This window comes from Anas acuta, chromosome 30 (genome assembly GCF_963932015.1).
Source record: "Anas acuta chromosome 30, bAnaAcu1.1, whole genome shotgun sequence".
NCBI classification, from domain to species: Eukaryota; Metazoa; Chordata; class Aves; order Anseriformes; family Anatidae; genus Anas; species Anas acuta.
In genome coordinates, this window is record NC_089008.1 from 548,214 (window position 1) to 568,558 (window position 20,345).

General features: G+C 47.0%; 2 protein-coding genes and 1 long non-coding RNA gene across 8 annotated transcripts in view; 2 read left to right on the forward strand and 1 right to left on the reverse strand.

Moving 5' to 3' along the window:
• The window catches only part of LOC137846120 (uncharacterized), a 25,092-nt gene continuing 4,747 nt past the window's right edge, over positions 1-20,345 (reverse strand). The window contains exons 1-3 of one of the 4 annotated variants that reach the window (XM_068663834.1): positions 2,875-4,436; positions 2,173-2,288; positions 1-1,015 (exon numbers count right to left, since the gene is read on the reverse strand). In XM_068663834.1, coding sequence (XP_068519935.1) covers positions 505-1,015; positions 2,173-2,288; positions 2,875-3,039 — 792 coding nt within the window. In that variant the 5' untranslated portion in view covers positions 3,040-4,436 and the 3' untranslated portion in view covers positions 1-504. Of the gene's footprint in view, positions 1,016-2,172; positions 2,314-2,874; positions 4,437-20,345 lie in introns of those variants that run through there. The other 3 variants (XM_068663833.1, XM_068663835.1, XM_068663836.1) reach the window with 3 other exon arrangements.
• LOC137846131 (uncharacterized) lies at positions 4,462-13,166 on the forward strand. Its single transcript, XR_011090397.1, has 4 exons — positions 4,462-5,019; positions 6,455-6,628; positions 9,621-9,798; positions 10,090-13,166. It is a non-coding gene; the product is annotated as an uncharacterized lncRNA (long non-coding RNA).
• Positions 14,838-18,068, forward strand: SULT2B1 (sulfotransferase family 2B member 1). 3 transcript variants are annotated; one of them, XM_068663818.1, is made up of 7 exons: positions 14,838-14,861; positions 15,359-15,533; positions 16,107-16,315; positions 16,694-16,820; positions 17,175-17,269; positions 17,357-17,537; positions 17,785-18,068. In XM_068663818.1, exons 2-7 carry the CDS (start codon positions 15,398-15,400, stop codon positions 17,898-17,900), a joined length of 864 nt encoding a protein of 287 aa, XP_068519919.1. In that variant the 5' UTR covers positions 14,838-14,861; positions 15,359-15,397; the 3' UTR covers positions 17,901-18,068. The 3 variants fall into 3 exon arrangements, with proteins under 3 accessions (XP_068519919.1, XP_068519918.1, XP_068519920.1); XM_068663817.1 differs by lacking the exon at positions 14,838-14,861 and adding an exon at positions 14,874-15,061; XM_068663819.1 differs by lacking the exons at positions 14,838-14,861; positions 15,359-15,533 and adding an exon at positions 14,901-15,061.

Consider the following 20,345-nt stretch of genomic DNA (forward strand, 5'->3'; position numbering starts at 1 on the left):
GCCAAGCAAGACGGGTGTGTTTGTGGTAAACTGAGTTGAGGAGCCACGATCCCAGCAGGTGGAGAAAGTGCCAGTGCACGTTATCGGGGGAATTCAGCACCGAAAAAAAGCCATTGTTCTCCCTCAGTCTGGACAAGAGATTTTATTTCAGGAAATGGAAATTGTGACGGCTGAAAACTTGAGATGCTGGAGCCTTCTTCCTTCTGCATTGGTTATGATCAACCCCAAAAGCACGAAGGGCAGCTCTCAGAGAAATGTGTTGATTTATTTTTCTTCAGTATTTCCTAATTTCTCAGCTTTGGAGGATGGAGATCTGTAAAACTTCAATGTGAAATCTGAAAATGATTTGTTTCTTGGGTTGCCTGCCCAGTTTGTCAGCAGGCTTGGTGAAAAGGACATGAAATCAGAGGAGACACATAAATTAAAACCAAACCTGCACGCTTTGTGCAGAAACTGTTGGGTTCCCAATGTGGGGACGAAATTCCAGGACATGGAGCTTTGTCACTATTTTGGCAAGTAGGTGAAAGCCTGGGGTTGCCTGTCCTTGGAGATGTCCTTGGGGTGAGGAAAGCAGTTGGGTGTATACTTTGGTGGAGGCCCCCGCGTCTCCTCCACCAGCACCTTCAGGACGGCTTTGTTGTGGTTGGACATGGTGGCTGAGATGCTATAGGTCCCATCGGACACAACAATGGAGGAGTTTTTTTTGTCCAGCACCTCCTTCCTGTAGGTTTGGGACTGGGGTCGGTCCCCACGCATAGACCAGTACAGGCTCTCCAGGCTCCCAGAGATGGTTGGCCCTTGGAAGATCTCCACCGCGTACTGGTGGTCAAATATCGTGTTGTTCCTAGGGTTGTAGAACATCACCGCGAAGGAGAAGGGCTCCGAGACGTACAAGAGGGCTCCGGAAACACCCCAGGCGCTCAGGTGGCGTTTCACAAAGACGCACATCTCCCTGGACTGGGGACTGATGGATGGTGACGGGGGCGTGAAGACTTCACCGCTTTGGCAGAAATAGCTGTGGGGAGACCAGAAATAACCATAAAATCAGGCTGGAAGGTTTCCACGTCGCTCACGAGTTAGCTGAAAGGAGGCGACAGCGAGGTGGGATCGGTCTCTTCTCCCAGGCACCAAGAGGAAATGGCCTCAAGTTGCACCAGGGGAGGTTTAGGTTGGATATTAGGAAAAAATTCTTCACTGGAAGGGTTGTGAGGCATTGGAATAGGCTGCCCGGGGAAGTGGTGAAGTCACCACTTCCAAGTCACCACTGGAGTGTCACCAAGTCACCAAGTCACCAAGGAGTCACCACTGACCCCAAGGGGTCAGTACAGGGTCTGGCTTCATTAATGATCTGGATGATGGGGCAGATTATAGCAACACAAAACCCCAGGGGGTGGTGGATACACCAGAGGGTCACACTGTCATCCAGAGAGACTTGGGCAGGCTGGAGACGTGGGTGACAGGAACCTCATGAAGTTCAACAAGGAGAAGTGGAAGGTCCTGAAACTGGGAGAAACAACCCCAGGCACCAGGAGGCACCCAACTGGGAACCAGCTTGGCAGAAAAGGCTCTTTCCAGCAGCACCCAGTGACAGGACAAGAGGCAAGGGGCACAAACTGAAAGAGGAGAGGTTCCCTTTGAACATCTGAACATCATTTATTGCAACGGAGCACTGGCATGGGTTGCCCAGAGAGGTGGTGGAGGCTCCTTGGAGATATCCAAAAGCTGTCGGGACGTGGTCCTGAGCAGCCTCCTGTAGGTGCCCCTGCTTGACATGGACAAAACGACCTCCAAAGGTCCCTCCCAACCTCATCCCTTTCACCATTTTGTGATCCCAGACCCTGCAGCAAACGGTGGGGTGGGAGTGGATGGGCTGCCCTTTACCTCGGATAAACAAGCCCCAAGGAACCCAGGCATTTGTCCAGCCCTGTGTTTTCTCAGGGCTGAGCATTCTCTCTGCAAGGTGTGTGCTAACGAGGCTAACGAGGCTCTGGCAGTCCCCTCACCCTGCTGGCACCAGCCCAGGCTGTGGGTGCCTCTACCTCCCGTCTGCTTCCTTGTTCCCCCTGCAGCTTTTATGCAGCACCTTGTGCACACCAGGTTTTGCTGCTCTCAGATTCATGCCCAAGCTTTGGGGACGTTGTAAATCCGGGGGCTGGTGGGCACCTTACAAACCTGGGATTGCGGAGGGTCACGCTTGTCTTGTTGGTGATCTCAATTCCCACGCTCCGGGACTGGGGCACGCTGAGGAGGATCTCCTCGAGGTCTCTGTGCTTCTCCATGGGGTCAGGCTGCTGGTGCACAGAAAAGGACAGCCTAGAGGGGTTGGAAATCCAGAGGGAGAAGTGCAGTGGGGTTTGAGGGGCACAATCTGCATTTGGGCAGGGTCCAGGCTGGGGCCAAGCCCCACTGAAGCAAGCTGACACATCCATCTTCAAAATAATGGCAGAGGGGACAGGCTGGGGTGGGCAGCAGAAGCAGGGAGCTTCTGATTTCTTTGCTCTGATTTCTCATCCATTTCTTTGCTCTGATTTCTCATCCGAGCCATGGGAGCAGGAGATGAGAGGATCCAACCCTTCGGTGTGGGGAGATGAGGCAGCATGGAGGTGCCCGAGGGAGCTTGGTCCTGTAAGTCCACATCATGCCCCACTGATGTGCTGGGATATCCCAAGGGCATCTCAGAAGAAAAAAAGGGGCTGGTGTGGGTTGGATGAATGAGGCAAAAAAAAAAAACCTACCGAGACACCCCAGAATAAGATTTCTTGGACTGGAGCTGGGCTCTGACAGCAGAGGTGAGTGAGAGAGAAAAAAAACAAGCACAGAAATCACTCCTGGACCCCAGCTCTGCTCTCCTGGGACACACAAGAGGACCCTTACCTGGTGCTGCCCAAGTTGTGCAGATGGGAAGAAGAAACCCACTGCCTCTTGGGTTCCCGGGGCTGCGGATGCAGCCTTCTGGGCTGCCCTGCTCCTCCCTGAGAGCCCAATCACACCCAGGGCAGGCAGGAGGCAGGGTGAAGTGGGGGTGTTGTCCTGGGACATGCACTCCTCTACGGGTTCTGGTGGGGGCAAAGTTGATTTTCTCCCTAGCACCTGGTACGCTGCCGTGTTTTGGATTTGTGATGAAAACAGCAACGACACACCAATGTTTTAGCTGTTGCTGAGCGACACTTGTATGGGACCAAGGACTTCTCTGCTCCTGATGCTGCCCTGCCTGCAAGGAGGATGAGGATGCACAAGGAGCTGGGAGGAGACAGAGCCAGGACAGCTGTCCCCAAACAACCAGAGGGATGTCCCATGCCGTACAGTGTCATGCTCAGCAATATAAGGCCAAGGAAAGGAGGAGAAAATGGGGACGTTTGGAGAGATGGAGTTGGTCTTCCCAAGTAATCCTTATGCAGGATGGAGCCCTGCTTATCCTGGAAGTGTCCAAACACCTGCCTGCTGGTGGGAAGGACTAAATGAGTTTGTGTTTTGCCTTGCTTTTGGATGCAGCTTTGGTTTTGCCTATTAAACTCTCTTTACCTCAACCCATCCCATTCTGGGGGATTCTTTTTCTCTTCCTTGTCCCATTCTGGGCATAGCAAGCAAGTAGCTGAGCCTGCTGGTGCTCACCCACGGCAACCCACCCAAGATGCGGGGATGCAGAAGAAGGATGGGTTTCAAAGTCCAGGGGCAGCACTTCTGACCACCAGCCCGCGAGGCTGCAGCACTGCTGGCACTTGTTTCCCCTGCAAGAAGTGGATGAGGAAACCAGCCCTTGTGTTTGTTTTCAAACAAGAAGCCAGTGTTTGCCTTCCAGATTGTGTGTCTCTGATGTAACTGCTCAGGCAACCCTCAGCTGTCCTTATAAATCACCACCTTTCCTTCCTCAGGACAGCTGAGAGCATTTTAGCTGCTCTTTGTATTTATGAACGCCCATTTGCACTCCTTTTATTTGCCCTCCTTATTTTTTTTTTTTTTTTGCATTTCTTGAGTATTTTCCCTTTACCTCCTCGCTTCCCTTCCCCCAAATTCAGAAGTTGCAGCAGCTCTTGCTGCACTATAGGAAACAGAGGCTTCCCCATAGTTTTTTATTGACGTGGGGCACAAACCAGCTGAAAACCTCCCACCTGGAGGTCAGAGGATGCAAAGGGTTGGGGTGGAAGGGAAGGGATGGAGCCCGGCTGCTCCAGCTACTTGTTTTGTCCCTTTTCTGCTTGGTTTCTGCTGTTGGGAATCCAACGCATTTCCTGTAATTGCACAGCTCAGTGCCTGAAGCATTCAGCCGGGAACCCCAGGGCGATTTCTGCTATCTGTGGGCTAGGATGAATCTTAAGCTGTACCAGGCAGCTTCCTAAAGCTGTCCGAGTCTTGGCTCAAGTTCTGGGTAAATGGTCACACCTAAGGAGGCTGTATTAAGGGCTTTGTCTCAGCACCCACCCCTTCCAGCTCAGATTCGTCCTTGCAGGTGAGCTGTTTCGGTTTTGCTGTTTGCTAATGTGACCCAGGAACATTTCCAGCCCCTCCACCTCCCCTCTACAGAGCAGGGTAAACAGCTGAGGCTGCCTTCAGGGCATGGCTGTTTTGCTTCACATCCCTTGTACTCCCAGCACAGGGACAATGAAAGGAAAAATACTAACTCAGCAGCTCTCCCTGGAGGTGCAGGGGCCCTATTTTGAGTTGGCAGCACGTGGGCAGAAAAGTGTTGCTCAAACACATTCCTCAGCAAGGCAGAGGGGTCACGTCCCCAGGGGATGTGGCTTCATCTGAGCCTGAAGTCTGCTGGAGGCTGCACCAGCAAATCCCACCTGTAGGATTTCCTGATGGGATTTCCTCCTGCTGTGCGCTACTGCCCTGGCTGCTGGAACCAAGATACATCAAGATAGCAAGGGAGGATGCTTGATGTCAGCACAGCTATTGCACTTGCGGAGGGGGAGTTTCCTGAAGCCAGCACTTTGAGGAAAGGATGAATCTGAAACCTTTTGGAGGAGATGAAAAGTAGAAAAAAAAAATCAATGCAAGGAAAGTGCAGTGTTGCAGGTAAGTTTTGTACATACTTGTTTCAGGATGCTTTTCTTTAAAGTGAAGACTCTGTGCAGTGCTGGGGAGCTCATTCTTCCATAAGCACTGCTGTACAGTTTGGAATTAATATAGAGCAGGGCAGCAGGGTCACTCTGTGTCTTATTGTGCCAGGTCAATGTGTGACCACTTCTCTCGGCAAGCTGGGAATCTGTATGTAAAAAATTGCCAGTAAATGTCCTGTTTCTGTGTGCTAAATGTCCTATTTCTGTGTGCACCCCTGCTTTAGACCCTGGAGCCCAGGTGGGCATGGGTTTGGCGTGTACATATTCACATGCATAAGGCATCCCAGGAGAAAACCCCACTTTCTATAGCTTTTTGCTGGGCAGGGCTTTGGTCCGAGGTCAGTGTTGGCCCATTTTCTCACCAAAACCAGAGCCGGTGCCACAGAGCCAGGGACAGCCCTTCCCAAACTGAGCTGCAGCAAGCCAGCAGCTGCGAGCACCAGGGGCCACAACCAAGGTCCCCTTTCCAGGGCTGATGGTGCCATCCTGTGGCTACAGCTGCTTTCCCTGTGTCTCAGCCTGTGCAGCCCAACGCAGCGCTGGGACCAATCCTGCACTGGGCAGAAGCTCCAAATCCCCTTCCTGGTGGCTGTTGCATGCCTGAGCATCCTCCAGATTGGTGTCTGTGTGCTGGGAACATGGTAATGCCAGCGGTGGCAGAGGGAAAGGGGTGAGGAGCTATCAGCCCTCTCGTGTCCCCGTGGGAGGACTGGGATTTCAAGCAGTCCCTGTCTTCAGTCACATCCTGGTTGCCTCTAGACTTATGTGAAATAGGGATATGACTCCTAACCAGATTTATCTTGAAAATAGAACACCCAAGCTTAAGAGAAAGGACTTAGAGCAGACAAATTAGGTGCAATTCAGATGCTTAATGCAGCTGTTTACTCTTCTGCAGTGGCAGCTGTTTATCAAGCCAGCTGTGATGCATCCCCGTTTTAGTTGCATCCCCCATCCCCAGGAGAAATTCTGTTTCAGCAAAAGCTCCTGCTCTGCGCCCCTGGAAAACTGGAGTCTGCTTTAGTTTTGCTGCTTCCCCTGGGAAACTGGAAGCTTTTCTGCAGTGCCCTATTTCCCATTCTTATTTGCACGAGAAGGCAAAGGTGTTGCTAAACAGGGGCTGATCGCAAACCTTATTTTAAAAAAAAAGTTTAAGCTGCAATATGCTTTTAAAACACAGTGAGCTGCACTTGGGAGGAAAAAGATGTATCTGATATATAGTCCTGGGTTCCTACTATTTTTCCCAGGCAGAGCAATAAGCATTTTGGAGGCACAGGGGTGACAGTATCAGGGCAGTGGCAGGCACAGGATGTTTCTATAGGCTAGACTACAGGAATATGACAGCTGCTGTGTTGCTGACTGGTCTTGGCATTTGATCTAAATTCTCTTTGCAGTCATTTGGAATAAATATACACCTCCAGGACTCACTTCACCTCACCTTAGGGAGACACCAACATCAATTGTGTTGAGTCAGGTCTTCTGGTACATGTTTCTGCACAGTGACAGCAAGGGTATCTTCTGTGGTTGGCTTGGCTGACGCCATCTGCACTCCAGCTATGTGAATTTGGGTAAGTTAACCCTGTTCTGAGCTAAAGCTGGTTTTAGCTCTGCTGTGTTTGGTTCATTTACTGCCCCGGCTCCCCATGATGCTCTCCAGTTTTACAGGACATTGTCTCCTTGGCAAAATACAAATCTGTACAGATTTGTCTTTAGATCTGTAAATTCTGCTAATTTAGATAATAAATAACAGCACCTATGTGTCTGACCTGGCCTCCCAGTGCCATGCAGAGCAGGTCTCTGCACCAAGCTCTTTAGGTATGGAGATCTACTTCATATCAGCCTTTGTGTCACGTTTGTATGAGTTAAGAAGTAATCCATGTTGTGCCTGTGTCAAAAGTACTGATAATACTGTAAAGTCCTTGCTTTTCTTATCTTGTAGGTCTGGTATGGTTATTTACGTGGTGATGTACTTTCATCTATGTCTTATCTAATGTACTAAGGTTGCTGAGAGATTACAATTTGTTTTCTAAAGAAACACCTCAGGCTGTGTTATCATAGCTTTTTAAAATGTTGTTAAATATACTTTGGCTTCTGGCTTTATGACAAAAAGGTCAAGAACAGGGAAAAAAAATCTCAGATTTTCTTCTTTTAGTAGCTTTTCTGCTAGTAAAAGAAGGTGAACCTTGGCACACTGCAGGAATGAGGCACTAAACTTGCATGGGTTTATGGCACATTGCTTTTTCTTTAAAAGCCATTTTTTCAAAAAAATAAAAATAAAAAGTGCAGCTGCAGCCTGATCCAAAAGTACCCTCTGAAAACGGACCAAAGAAGGAAAATAGAGCAAGAAGCCTTAAAATCCCTAAAAATGCATGAAGCCAAAACATCTGCCCCACTCTCATCCCTGAAAAGACAAACACCTGTGACCTGCTGGGAGCAGGGGGCATCTTGTCTCAGCACAGCTCTTGCTCTTTCTCCACTGTTTATCCTCCAACCCTGAGCTGATAAATGGGGAGAAATGAGCCCAGATCCTTGGGAATTCGGCCTTGGAGAACTGCCTGGGGTCATTCTTTAAAGGGAAAAGACTCATTTCAGCCTCCAAAACAGTTACCTGCTGGGATCCCCCTCTCAGCCCATAAATACAGATGGGTTCTGGCTCTTTGTAGCTTGATGGCATTACAGTGCACTGTGCACCGGTGTCTACTAAAGCCTTATACTTCTGTGCATCTGACGTGCCAGGCCATTGAATCTACACAGTCCAATGAACTCAGTTGTTCCTTTCCTCCCCCTGGCTGGAGGTGGAGCCCCTCTAATTCTGGTCAGAACCTTCATTTCTGTGTCTGGAGGACTGCCCACTGGAAATCGGAGCAGCAAATTTCTTAGAATCTCACCCCTTTTCTGATTGTTTTTCCTTGCAACTCACGTACTTGTGCCTCTAGTGTTGAGGTAGATTTTCCATCCCATTTTCTCATGTCTTCTCCATGGTTACATAGGTAAAACCACAGGGTGGCACAGGGTGGCTACCCACTATATCTTACTACGTGAATGGAAGGATGCTTACCCCTGATAGCTGAGACACTGTTTCATGCAAGTGGGAAGGAAAATATATTCTCTTTAAGCTGGTGGACATCTTTTCTCCCAAGCATTCTCTTTGAGTTGGTGAACCTCTTCAGAAAGCTTCTCCACAGCTGAGATTCTATAGGGATGAGGAGAGACTTTCTTTGTGCTGCTGGAGTTGTCTAGTCAATTTATCCACTGTGGGTTCCTCATGGTCTTTTCAGGTCATTACTGCCAATGAGCTGGCACATAATAATGGTGTGCTCCATACAAACTTCCACCACGTGGGTCCTGTACATTTGACTTCACCTGGATCTTTGGATAGATATTTGTTGTGTAGGTCATCATAAATCACCTCCAGCATGGCTAATTCTCATGGTTAGATTCCCCTGTCCATGGTGGTCTGCTTGCCTGTTTCACATCCAAGATCTTCCTTGAAGGGAAACCTTTACTTCAAGCCCAACAGGAGACACCTCCAGAGGGTGAAGATTTGTGCTCCTCTTCCCATTGCTTTGTCAATGCCCCCTTCCATAGCAATGGATCCCAGCTGCCTGGTTCCTGCCCTCTAATTCCAGATTATTGGCTTCGCTGTCCCAGCACCAGAGCAGCCAAGTGACAAGGTGCTCACCTGGACAACAACCAAAATCTTTTTGCAAATCTCATAGCCCAAGGATATTCAAAGTTTTGAAGGGCTATCGTAACTCACCTGGAGGAGAAGGGGGAGGTGAAGGAGAAAGGGAGAGTGAACAAGTGGGAAAAATCCCTAGATTGGCTCCCTGAAGAGAAGGTAAAAGTTGTAATTATCAATAGTTTCTGAGATGTGGTTTCTGAATTATGGATTTGGGGGCAATGCTGAGTACAAATACCAGATTAGTCTCATGATCAGTAATTTTATCATAACATAAGCCAGCATTACACCGTACACTAAAATAATAACCCTATACCAACCCCTGGAACGGATAAGCAGCGAGACAGAGAACACATACAGTAAGTCATGTGCTATATAACTCAGTTCAGAAAACAGGCACAGCAGACCTGAGATTTAAAACAAATAAATAAAGAAAGAAAGAAAGAAAGAATCATCATTATGATTAGCAACTATTAAACTGATCTAATGTTTATAACAATTTCGCTCACCCTCCCTGCCCAGTGATATTCTTTCATATCTCCAGGGATGGGGACTGCACTGCTTCCCTGGGCAGCTTGTACCAAGGCTTGACCCTGCCCTCCATGAAGAAATTTGGGTCAGAACCTGGGAACGAAACAGAAAAAGATGAAGCACCAGACCCCAGCCTTGCTGCATCCAGTCCCAGGACCCAAAGGGTTCAGGGTATCTCTTTACTCATGCCTGTTACTGTTTTATGATGTGTTTATTCCTTGTTTTATGAAGTATAAGTATACAATTCTTAGAAAACCAATTGTGTCCTCCAAAGTGTCAGGAGAGTTGCTGTCATCTCTACATTGATCCAAATGTCTCTCTTTCCTTTTTCTTTCCCAAAATTCCAGTTATTTTCTCAATGCTGAATACCACAGGGTGCGGGAAGAGGAGTGCATGGGCTGCACTGAAGAAACAAGCTCAGACGCAGATAATGAAGCACATCTGTATAAAGGGGGCACAGCTTGACATACAGAAATACTGACAGTAGGAAGAAATCAGGATTTAAGGCACTTTTAGCTTGTGCAGGTAAGAAGTAATAGCAAATAATATCTCCTCAGTCTTTCATATGGGGAGAGGCTTTTCTGATATACCAGTTTAGATTTTTTTTTTTTTTTGTCAGCTGTAATAATGTTCAGCAATGTTAAATGCATTATTTTTCCTAAACCATGCTTATATTTTTGAAAGAAAAATACGTTATTAAGGCATGCTTAAATAAAACTGCCTTTATTAATGTATTTATTTATTTATTTATTTTTCTCGCTTCCTCTCTCTCCTGGCTTTCTCTTGCTGTACTTGACACATCCTGAATCCACTTAGGAGACCTTGCGGGTAACTTGTGTCTGGTTGCCCTTGCTGTGCTTGCACTGGTCTGCAACCAAACCCTTCTGGCAGCAGTACCGACCAGATGTCTTCTGCACCTAGCTCTGCCTTGATGTCTCCTTCCTAGAGTGGATGCTGTACTGCAGATACCCAGCCTGGAAAGGAACAAGGGGAAGGAGCTACCCGTGTCAGAAAAGGACAGGGGTGCAGCAAGCACTCCCCAAAGAAGGAAAAAAACCTCTTTGGCATCTTATGTATGTTATTTGGAGCTGCTTTCTGCTGCAGCTGCTACCCACAAAGCACCAACACCTTGATAATCCCTGTCTGCAGCCACATTTATTCAGTAGCAGTGAAGGAGAAAGCTCAGGAGAGGGAAAAAAAATATTTTTCCTGCCCCACAGTTAGAAGTGATCTTGATTAATCTCATCCAACAGCTTTGGAGGAAATTAGAGCCAGAGAATCAAATGGAGAAGCAGGGGGAACCATAGCCCGGTTTGCATCAATCCATGAAGACTCCATGAAAAGATTTTAAGTGAGGGAAACTGAGGAATGGGGGAGGTTGAGGCAGAGAGAGGGAGGGAGGAGTGGAGAGAGAGATGGACCTTGGGGAACTGTTGCAGACATGCAATAAAAAGACCAGGAATCATGGAAAGTGTTTTGAGAGGATAAGGAAGATATGACCAGTGTGTGACTGGAGGTACATGGGGTGGTGCTGGTGGAGAGTATGGGAACTATAATCATGAAGACCTTGCAGGTGCAGAAATTTTCAATTCAGCTGCAGAGAAAAAAGTCAAAGGTGATATCGAGATGGATGCATGCATTGCCATCTCTGTTAGTCTTTAATTCCTCTGTTGCTACCTTTTATCTTTTTGTACCACCTGTATAAGGTCTGGGCAATTCTGGAGGTTGTTAAAGGACATTAAGGGCAAATTAAAATTCCTGCATACAAGTCCCAAGATCTAAGTTACTGAAAGGGGCAAGACCCTTCACAGTGCTTGTGACTCTGCGGGCCCTGAGCACTGGAAGCAGCATCTCAGCTCCACTGTAGGGTTATGAAGATGGTTTTCCATCAGCAAGGCTGACAGATGGCTCATCCTCTGTGAGGATGTGATTTGTGCAGTCAGTATGAATTGCCCATTCCAGCAGAGCAGCCAACAGTTTTTAGAAATTATGCTTAAATAAGCAAAATAACTCAAAATAGGTGCAAAAAGTGTGTTTTAGGACAGCTTCTTAGGATTATTCTCTGGGCAGTGTCTTCTCTAAGTTACACAAGTGGAACAGCACCTGTGTGGTTTTTTAAGGAGCAGCCAGCCCCTGTCCCTTGGAAGGACTGACCCTGCCACTTGCCATCTGCAGTTCCTGAAGCCATTCTGTTGGGTCACGGCTCTGCTAACCAAACCTGTCCTTTGGTATTTGCTTTGGGGAATTTCTGAGATGCTTCTGCCACCTTTTATCCTCATGCCAAAGTTTCGGTACAAGAGGGCTTAGGATAAACCAATAGCATGGACAATCACCATCAGGATTTACGTAAAGCTTTTCAAAGAGCTCAAATACAAAATTACCCGCATTGTGTAACATAGCCTCTTAAACCAATCTCCCCAGTGCAAGAACAAGGCAGGGAAATGTAAGCCTAATTGTTTGCAAGGGCTGCAAGTGATTCCAAGGACCCAGGGATAATCCAGCTCTTTGAATTAAGTTTGCCAAGAGGCAGAGCAAACAAAGAGATACAGGGCTGCATGGAGCTGCTCCAGGCAGGGAATAAAAGAAATGCAGGAACTGTTTGAAAAGCCACACCCAAACCAAACAGGTTTGCAAACAAGCACAGTCAGAGGAGGTGAAGGGGTCTTTGGAGGTGCTTCAAACATTCAAAATAAGATTTTCCTTCATGTCTCCCCAAGCTGCTTGGACTCTGACAACACCTCGGTGCTGCAATTCACTTTGTTGCCTGCTTGGGAGGTGGGGAATGGCTTGGTTTGGGGCAACTGGCGTACATGGGGACACGATGACGTAGTGACACGGACTTCCTTGTGGCTTATCCCAGTGGGGACCATTGTGCTCACCAGCCTGGAGGGCTGCATTTATAAGCACTTGAGAATTAGAAATGACATTTTTTTTATGCATCCTTTTATGTTCAGAGGGGAAGGGCAGAGTGTCATGTCTCAAAGCAGCAGGCATTTGATGTTCCTCATAATCCCATCCGGACATGCTGCTGCTCAGGATCACTTATCACAGGACCACCACTAGGTGCCTCCAGAGGAGACCCAGAAGCCTGCCTCATGCTGAGACAAATCACCCTTCTGCAGTCTACATCTAATTAACAAGTCATTAGGTACCCAGAAAGGGTAGTGCATTACCACTGCATCGCCTTTAGGTGAGATCTGTGAAAAAAATAAATCTCTTTTCCTTTCAGTTCCAAACCTGATATTGACATTTTGGCTCCTTATTTATTTTTAATTTCCACACAACTAGGGATTTGGTCTTTTTGGAGCTGGAGCAACAGGGTGATTGCACAGGTTGCTCGGAAGTGTGGCATGTTTGACTTCTGTTCCCCTTTGGCATGAATGTTTTTTCTTTAATGAGACCACTCTGCTATCATAACCTTAATTAGGTTAATTTAAATTAAAGTAATAATTTCAATTAATGACTCTAATTGATTGTAAATAATTTTAATTTCCTTTGAATTCAGGTTTCGTTGGATTCATTTGGGGCTTTTTTCTCAGTGCTCAAAAAGGAATTTATTATTCATACATCATAATTACATTTTAAAAGACAAGCATGCCTTAATTCTTTCTTAGCTTTTTGTCCTGGTTTTGGCTAGGATAGAGTTACTTTTTCCTCCCAGTAGCTGGTATGGTGCTGTGTTTTGGATTTAGGATGAGAATAGTCTCTATCCTAGCCAAAACCAGGATACTTTTAAATACTTCTTACTTTCTATTAATTGTGCTGTAACAAGCATAATTTGAAATTGTTGCGTATTAGTATTTTTACTTGACAATCTTGAAAATTACAGGTTTTTCCTTAAAGTTTGACTTAAAACACTTGGGTACATTTTAAAATCCTTGTCTTATCTCTCTCTCTTTTTTTTCCTTTTTTCCTTTTTTTTTTTTTTTTTTTTTTTTTTCCCCAGTAGCATGGATGATTTTATGCTACTTTTTAAATTTAAATTTTAATTTTATGATTTTCAACATATCTAAAACTTAGTATCATATTTTTCATTTTTGTCTCTATCTTAACTAACCAAACATTTTTTACTGTTTTACTGCCTTCTAAATATGATGAGATATATATTTCTAGAATACAGATGATGACCTTATTTTTTAAATAACTATACATCTAAGATAGGGTGTTTACAAACACATTAATTGCCCATTTTAAAATGATCATTTAGGCTAGTATATTTACTTACTGGAGTCAGGCAAGTCTAGTTATTTATTAACTTCTGATTATAAAAAGACAGCTAGATTCTCTTTAGGTCTGTTCTGAAGAACGTAGATTCTCTTCTGGACTGCAAGGAAAAAATATTTTTTTGCAATTTTCGGGGGGCTTTCCTTGAAGCTTTTAGTTTTATTTAACTTTTTTCTTAGTTTAGAGCAACAAAAGTGATGGGTAGTCCCAGGGATTAATTGCATTCCTTGCTTCTGCTGTTAATTGATTGCCTGTGTTCAGTTAACATTCCTCTTTGAAGTGTTTAAACATTTCTTAATTCCTGTTTTTGCTCCTGTTTGCTTTGAAAACAGGACGTGATCAAAAGGGAAACTGCTGTTTTAGTTGTTTGTCTTGTAAACAACTGTCCTATGCACTCAAAGCCAATATTTGCTACTACTCAGGCACTTTTCACACACACCATGTACTTAACTTATTTTTTCAGTGTACTTAATCAGAACATTGTGTTACATAAATTTTTCAAAATACCTTTTTTTTTTTTTTTAATTAAAAAAAAGCTTCAAGAAATAGTTTATTGCATTCATCCCTAGCGAAGCATTTAGAAAATACCATTAATTTCACATGTGACTATGTGGCTGCCTTATTTACTAAAAGTATTGGTTGGTGTTTTCTTGCTTCTAATTAAGGCCATTAAACATCCCTGTCCTTGGAGTGGAGCACCATATAATGCCTCACTGGCAAAAGAATTTCCCCTATTCCTCTCCCTGTAGTTCAGTTGTTCAGTTAAGAAAGTTTTTCATGAAGAAGAGGAAGAGTAACCAAGAATTACCCCATCCCTTATTGTTGCAGAGGCAACTCTTCTTTTCCTGGCAGGTTATTTTTTAATGTCACAGGTGGATTTGCTAAATTGCCTTTTATTTTTTTTTTTTTTCCCTTTTTTCTTTTCCTTAGTAGCACTGAGCTCCATTCTCCTCCTTTTGGAGGATACAGCATTTTTTAAGATGCAATCTCAGCATAGTTTGACATGATGGAAAGGACCTTCAGCTCATGGGAATAGAATGGATTTTTCAAAGTGGCTGTGGGAAATATAAATGGTAAGAAATGCAGGCACTGCAGTAGGACTCCTTGGGTCTTTCTGGGGGCTTTAAATAGTATATTTGGAGGAAAATGGATCGTTACATGGGAAAATAAAGGGGCATGGGAGAAAACTGGGATTCTTGCAGGGGGTCTGGGTTCAGGGCAGAGGATGTGGGGGACCAGCTTTGATCTCTGCTGTGCTCCCAAAGCACCTGCCCCCTCTACCCACCCCCTTCCCCCCTGCAAGAAAGGGAGGGCTGCTGGACTTTGGAGCTTGTTAATCATTGCTCCAGAACAGCAGCACAAGGGTAGGAAAACTTTTCCTCTCCTTTTTATTCTCTCTCCAGCCCCCGGAAACCTTGAAGTCCTATAGCTCCTGCAGCAGAGTAAAGCTGTGTCTTGGGTACCGGACAGGGAATTTTTGGCTTCCAGCTGCCTCCTGTCTCCCTGGCCTGCCCAAGATCCTGCTAAGATAACTGCTACACACCCATCCAAGCTGTGAGGGCAGGTAAACACCTGGGGCAACAGGGGAGAAAGAAGAAACATTGGTCCATTAGCAGGAATTTAGCCCCAGGGCTTCTTAAATGCGCTATAAACCAGCAATTCCCAATCTGGACATCCTGCTGTTGATGTACGATCCTCAAGAGGAAGTATCAGAGAGTGTCTGTGTGTGTCACTACATAACACACCCCTACCCTGATGTTTGGCAAATGGGATGGATGGGGTCCTCTTCGGGGCCTCCTATGTGGGAAGATGTTTTCCTAGCTTGGAGTCAGCACCCTGTCTCTCTCCCTCTCCAATGTAGGGCTGCAGAGCTGCAGTGCCCCGTCCCTATCCGGACACAATGCCAGTTCACTACGTGACGTACAAAGGCATTAAATTCCCCCCTGCCTACAACTCTGAGCACAGCTTGAGTTTTGCCCACAACGAGTTCTTGGTGCGGGATGATGATGTCTTCAATGTGACCTACCCCAAGTCTGGTATGGCAGGGGTGGCAGAGGGGGTGGGGGTGGGGGGGCGGGGGGGAGACTGGGGGAGTGCTCTGTAGGTATCAGGGGAAGGTCTGTGGCAGAAAATAGGTCAGGATTGTGGAATCATCTCCAGGGGCTGTTTGGAAGGTGGGTCTTCTCTTGTGGTGGGGAACAGGAATTTTTTGGGTGAGCTTTCCTTGCCTTCCCCTTCCCCTTCCCCTTCCCCTTCCCCTTCCCCTTCCCCTTCCCCTTCCCCTTCCCCTTCCCCTTCCCCTTCCCCTTCCCCTTCCCCTTCCCCTTCCCCTTCCCCTTCCCCTTCCCCTTCCCCTTCCCCTTCCCCTTCCCCTTCCCCTTCCCCTTCCCCTTCCCCTTCCCCTTCCCCTTCCCCTTCCCCTTCCCCTTCCCCTTCCCTTCGTTCTTCCTTTTTCCTTCTATCTTCTTCTTCCCTTCCCCTACAGTGATTTCGCACGGGCAAGGGAGAACCTTTTCCTAGGGAGCACAGCCTTGGTGATGAGGGTGCCGGTGAGGTCCACCCATCCCAAACCCCTAGGCAAGTCCCTGCATCTCTGCTATCCCTGGCAGGCACTGTGTGGATGACTGAGATCTTGAGCCTCATTCGCAGCCATGGCCACCCCAGCTGGAACCAAACCATCCTCAATTCAGAGCGTATGCCTTGGTTCTCCACCCGTCTGGGCCTGGAGGCAGCCCTCAGCTACCCCTCACCTCGTCTGCTGACTTGCCACCTCCCTAGGCACATCTTCCCAAAGTCTTTCTCCCATTCCACTGCCAAGGTGGGACGGGCACCCATGCAGAGCTTGAAGGGGACTGGGAGGCTGGGAGGGCCACTGCCCGTGATCAGGGAAATCTTGGGGTAAGGAGGCCTTGGGGAGTGAGAACTTTGGTGTTGGCCTAGGGTGGGAGTCCTACACATCCCCCAGATGGAAATATGCAACCCCCTATCTCACATCTTGCATCCTTGGATATTTTGGGGAAGCTCTGATAACTCTAGGGAACCAGTGTGTTCATGGACCCCTGCCCAAGGTGTGTGTGATAGAGCACAGCATTGATCCTTCTGTGCCAGACCCCTCAATTTATAGAGCCAGTGACAGTGCCAGCAATTTACCTTCCCTTAGTAGGAGTGTCTCACTCCTGTATGCACCCTACCCCAGGTTATTTACACCCTACGGGATCCTCGAGATGTCGTTGTCTCCTACTACTACTTCTCCAAGATGTGCAGCAGCTATGAGGACCCCACATCCTTTGACCAGTTCCTGAGGGACTTTCTCAATGGAGAGCGTGAGTGTGGTTTGTGGCTTGCTCAGAGCATTTGTGTGTGGGGGTCTCTCATCACCTCTGACTCAGGGCTCTTTTCCTATGGTCCACTGATGATGGCTGTGAAGCCGAGCTTCCTCCAGAAGAGGGGTGAATGGCTCAGGAAGGAAAAAAAAACAAACAAACAAACACAAAAATACTTCTGGAGAGAGGCCCAGAGGCCCACAAAGCCCTGCTGGGCTCTGAAACAGATGGAAATTCCATTTCCCTGCCTTCTTCTACAGAGTTCAGATGTCTTCAGGAAGTTGTGGTCAGCAAACCCTATAAAACCCTGGCAGGATCTGACCCATGCCCCTGCTGCCTTTTGTCTCCCATCAGTGCCCCATGGCTCCTGGTTTGAACATGTCCAAGGCTGGATGGAGATGAAGGACCAGGAAAACTTCTTCTTCATCACCTATGAAGAGCTGAAACAGGTAGAGACCTTGGCGGACCCACCAGCTCCAAATGTGCTGATGTGTCACAAGCCCCTGGGTGCTAACAGGCTCCATCTGTTCCCCCAGGACCTGCAAGGCAGTGTGAGACGCATCTGCGAGTTCTTGGGACAGGATTTAGATGATGCTGCTGTCTCCTCGGTAGTTCGAAATGCCTCCTTCTCAGCCATGAGGGAGAACCCCATGTGCAGCTCTGTCCTGCTCCCTGCAGACATCATGGACCAGACTAAGGGACAGTTTCTGAGGAAGGGTGAGCAGGGTGGGCCCACGGAGGGTGAAGCAGTGGGGCTTTGGTGTCCCCAAGGGGACAGACAGACAGAGGGTGTCTGGAGAGCAACAGCACCTGCATTTGGGAGTGTAGAATGGGGTCCATGAGGAAGGTATCTCATTTTGAACAGCCCCTCAGGGAGGTAACTGGACCCAGGGGTTGTGCCTGTGAGCAGAAAGGGGGGCTGTGCACTGGGGTGTGCTCTGAGACAGAAATGTTCCTTCCACAGGCATCTGCGGGGACTGGAAGAACCATTTCACAGTGGCACAGAGTGAGATCTTCGACAGGATCTATCAGGACAGGATGCAGGGCCTGAACATGGCCTTTCCCTGGGACAGACATTAGGATCCAGACCTAACGGAAGCCAGCTGAGCACTGGATATAAACCAGCTATTGGCACCAGGGCTACCTGTCTCTTTTCTGCCACTGCCTTGGACCCAGGGATACAAACGTCTCTAAACCTCAATGTGCAAGCAGTTAATTTGCACCCCTTCTGCTTGGGGATTGAACCTCCTGAGTTGTACATCTCTTGTCTGTTCCATCCCTCAACCTTTTTTGGTCTTGAGATAAGCTCTGGGCACCCACCAGGGTAGGACACATCTCCCTGCCCTCCAATTTGTTACTCTCCTGCTGCTAGAGGAGGGTAGCACACCCCTGAGAGCACACAGGTGAAACACGTCCTATCCACGGAGCACAGATCAGGTCAGCTTGTTCAGTAGCTGCAGCCAGCTAAGATGTTTCCCTGGGACTTCTCACTGAATGCACTGTGATGTCTTACTTCCAGGTTCAGTTACTCAGACTCCTCTTTTCCAGCAGGAGAAGAGCCCAAAGAAAATAGAGCAAATAGAGCTGTTTTAGCAAAAAAGTTCAGTTCATGGTTACCCTTTCTCCCCCTAACTCACTCCTAAATGCAGGGTCCTCACTAACAGGTAGGAACTAATATATGCTCGGGGCAAGTGCTAAGTGCTTTTATAGCCTCCAGAGGGAGAATGCAAAGCGAGTACACTTCATGTGTCTTAGCATGCATCTCCTCATACACATGGAGAGCATCCTTCACCTTTTTATACCCTTACATCTCACCTCAGATCAACCAGCTGCAGTTATAAATCCTACCTTGCAGCAGGGCACATATATCAGGTCCCAAATGAGATAACTCTTTTTACACTTGATTCAGTTCTCACCTGTTCCCTCTGTCTTAAAAACATGCACACTAATCCTGCCCAACCCTCTCTGCTAGACTGACCCACTTGTTTTCCCCAGGGAAAACCAGAGCACAGCTTTGCTCACACCAGAGCCTGTCCCAGATGAGCTAAGCACAGTTGTAGCAAACTCCTTTTGCCTCTCAAAGCTCTAGCACTATTCTGGCCAGCTCTGACTCCCTGTGCACACACTTCCCTGTCACTCCCCAGTACACCCACCACATCTAATCTTCTTCCTACATAAAATAACTCTGGAAGGCATGAAAAAGATCCCTTTATTTCAAATATTTTGATCTGAAAAACACAGCACATCTATCCTTACACCTGAAAAAGGCAAAGAGCATTTCCTGGTAAAGCACTGTGAAAAACATCCAATGCAGTAGGTCTGATGACAAAAGGACAAATGGCAGAGTTCTCACTGTAAGAATGTCAATGATACTGAAGCTTTATCCTGGCATGTCTGAGAAAGTGGTGATATTATTGAAAGATAGCATGAGCACTGATGATCAAGATGATCAAGTGAAACTGCCAAGGCACTTCATGGTAAATAAATGTTAAAGCATACTATTAACAGCATTATCCAAACACCTCTTGCCATGGTTTTGGCTGACATAGAGATGATTTATTTACACAGAGACTTGTATGATACTGGATTTTGGATTTTTGATGAAGATAGTGGTGATAACACACCAGTGTTTTAGTTGTCACAGAACAGTGCTTGCACAGAGTCAAGGACATTTCAGCTTCTTATACTGTACTGGAAGTAAGGAGGCTGGGGGTGCACAAGGAGCTGGGAGAGGACAGACCCAGGATAGCTGACCCCAAATGGCCAAAGGGGTATCCCATACCATGTTCAGCAGTAAAAGCTGGGGTAAAGAAGGAGGAGAAGGCGACACTTGGAGTGATGGTGTTTGTCTTCCCAAGTAAGTTACACACGATGAGCCCTGCTTTATGTGATGTGTCTGAACATCTGCCCGCTGATGGGTAGGAGTAAACTAATTCCTTCTTTTGCTTTGCTTGCATGCAAAGCTTTTGCTTCATCTAGTCAACTGTCTTTTTCTCAACCTGTGAGTTCTTGCACTTTTACCTGTCCTTGTAAATGACTCTCCTGGTAGAGAGCGAGCAAGCAGTTTTTTGGTGCTGAGCTGCCTGCTGGATTAAAACACATCACTTTTGAACACTGACAGTCATGAGGCATCAACCACCCCTCTAGAAAGCTTATTCCAGTACTGACCACCCTCACAGCAAAGAAATTTTTCCTAATATCTAGTCTGAACCTCCCCTGCTGCAGCTTTGTGCCATTCCCATGAATCGTATGATCAGCTTCTAGGGAGAAGAGACTGACACTTCGCTCCATGCATCCCTTCCTCAGGAAGCTGCAGAGAGCAATGAGGTTGTCTCTTGGCCTTCTTGTCTCCAAACTAAACAACCCAAGTGTTCACAGCCTCTCCTGTGGGAGAATCACCTCTTTTTGCCAGCTGGCTATGCTGTGTTTAACGCATCTCAATTTTTTTTTTTTTTTTTTTGACAAGTGGTTGGCCTTGTCATAGAAGGAGATTGATCTACTAAAGCAGGATTTTCCCTTGATGAC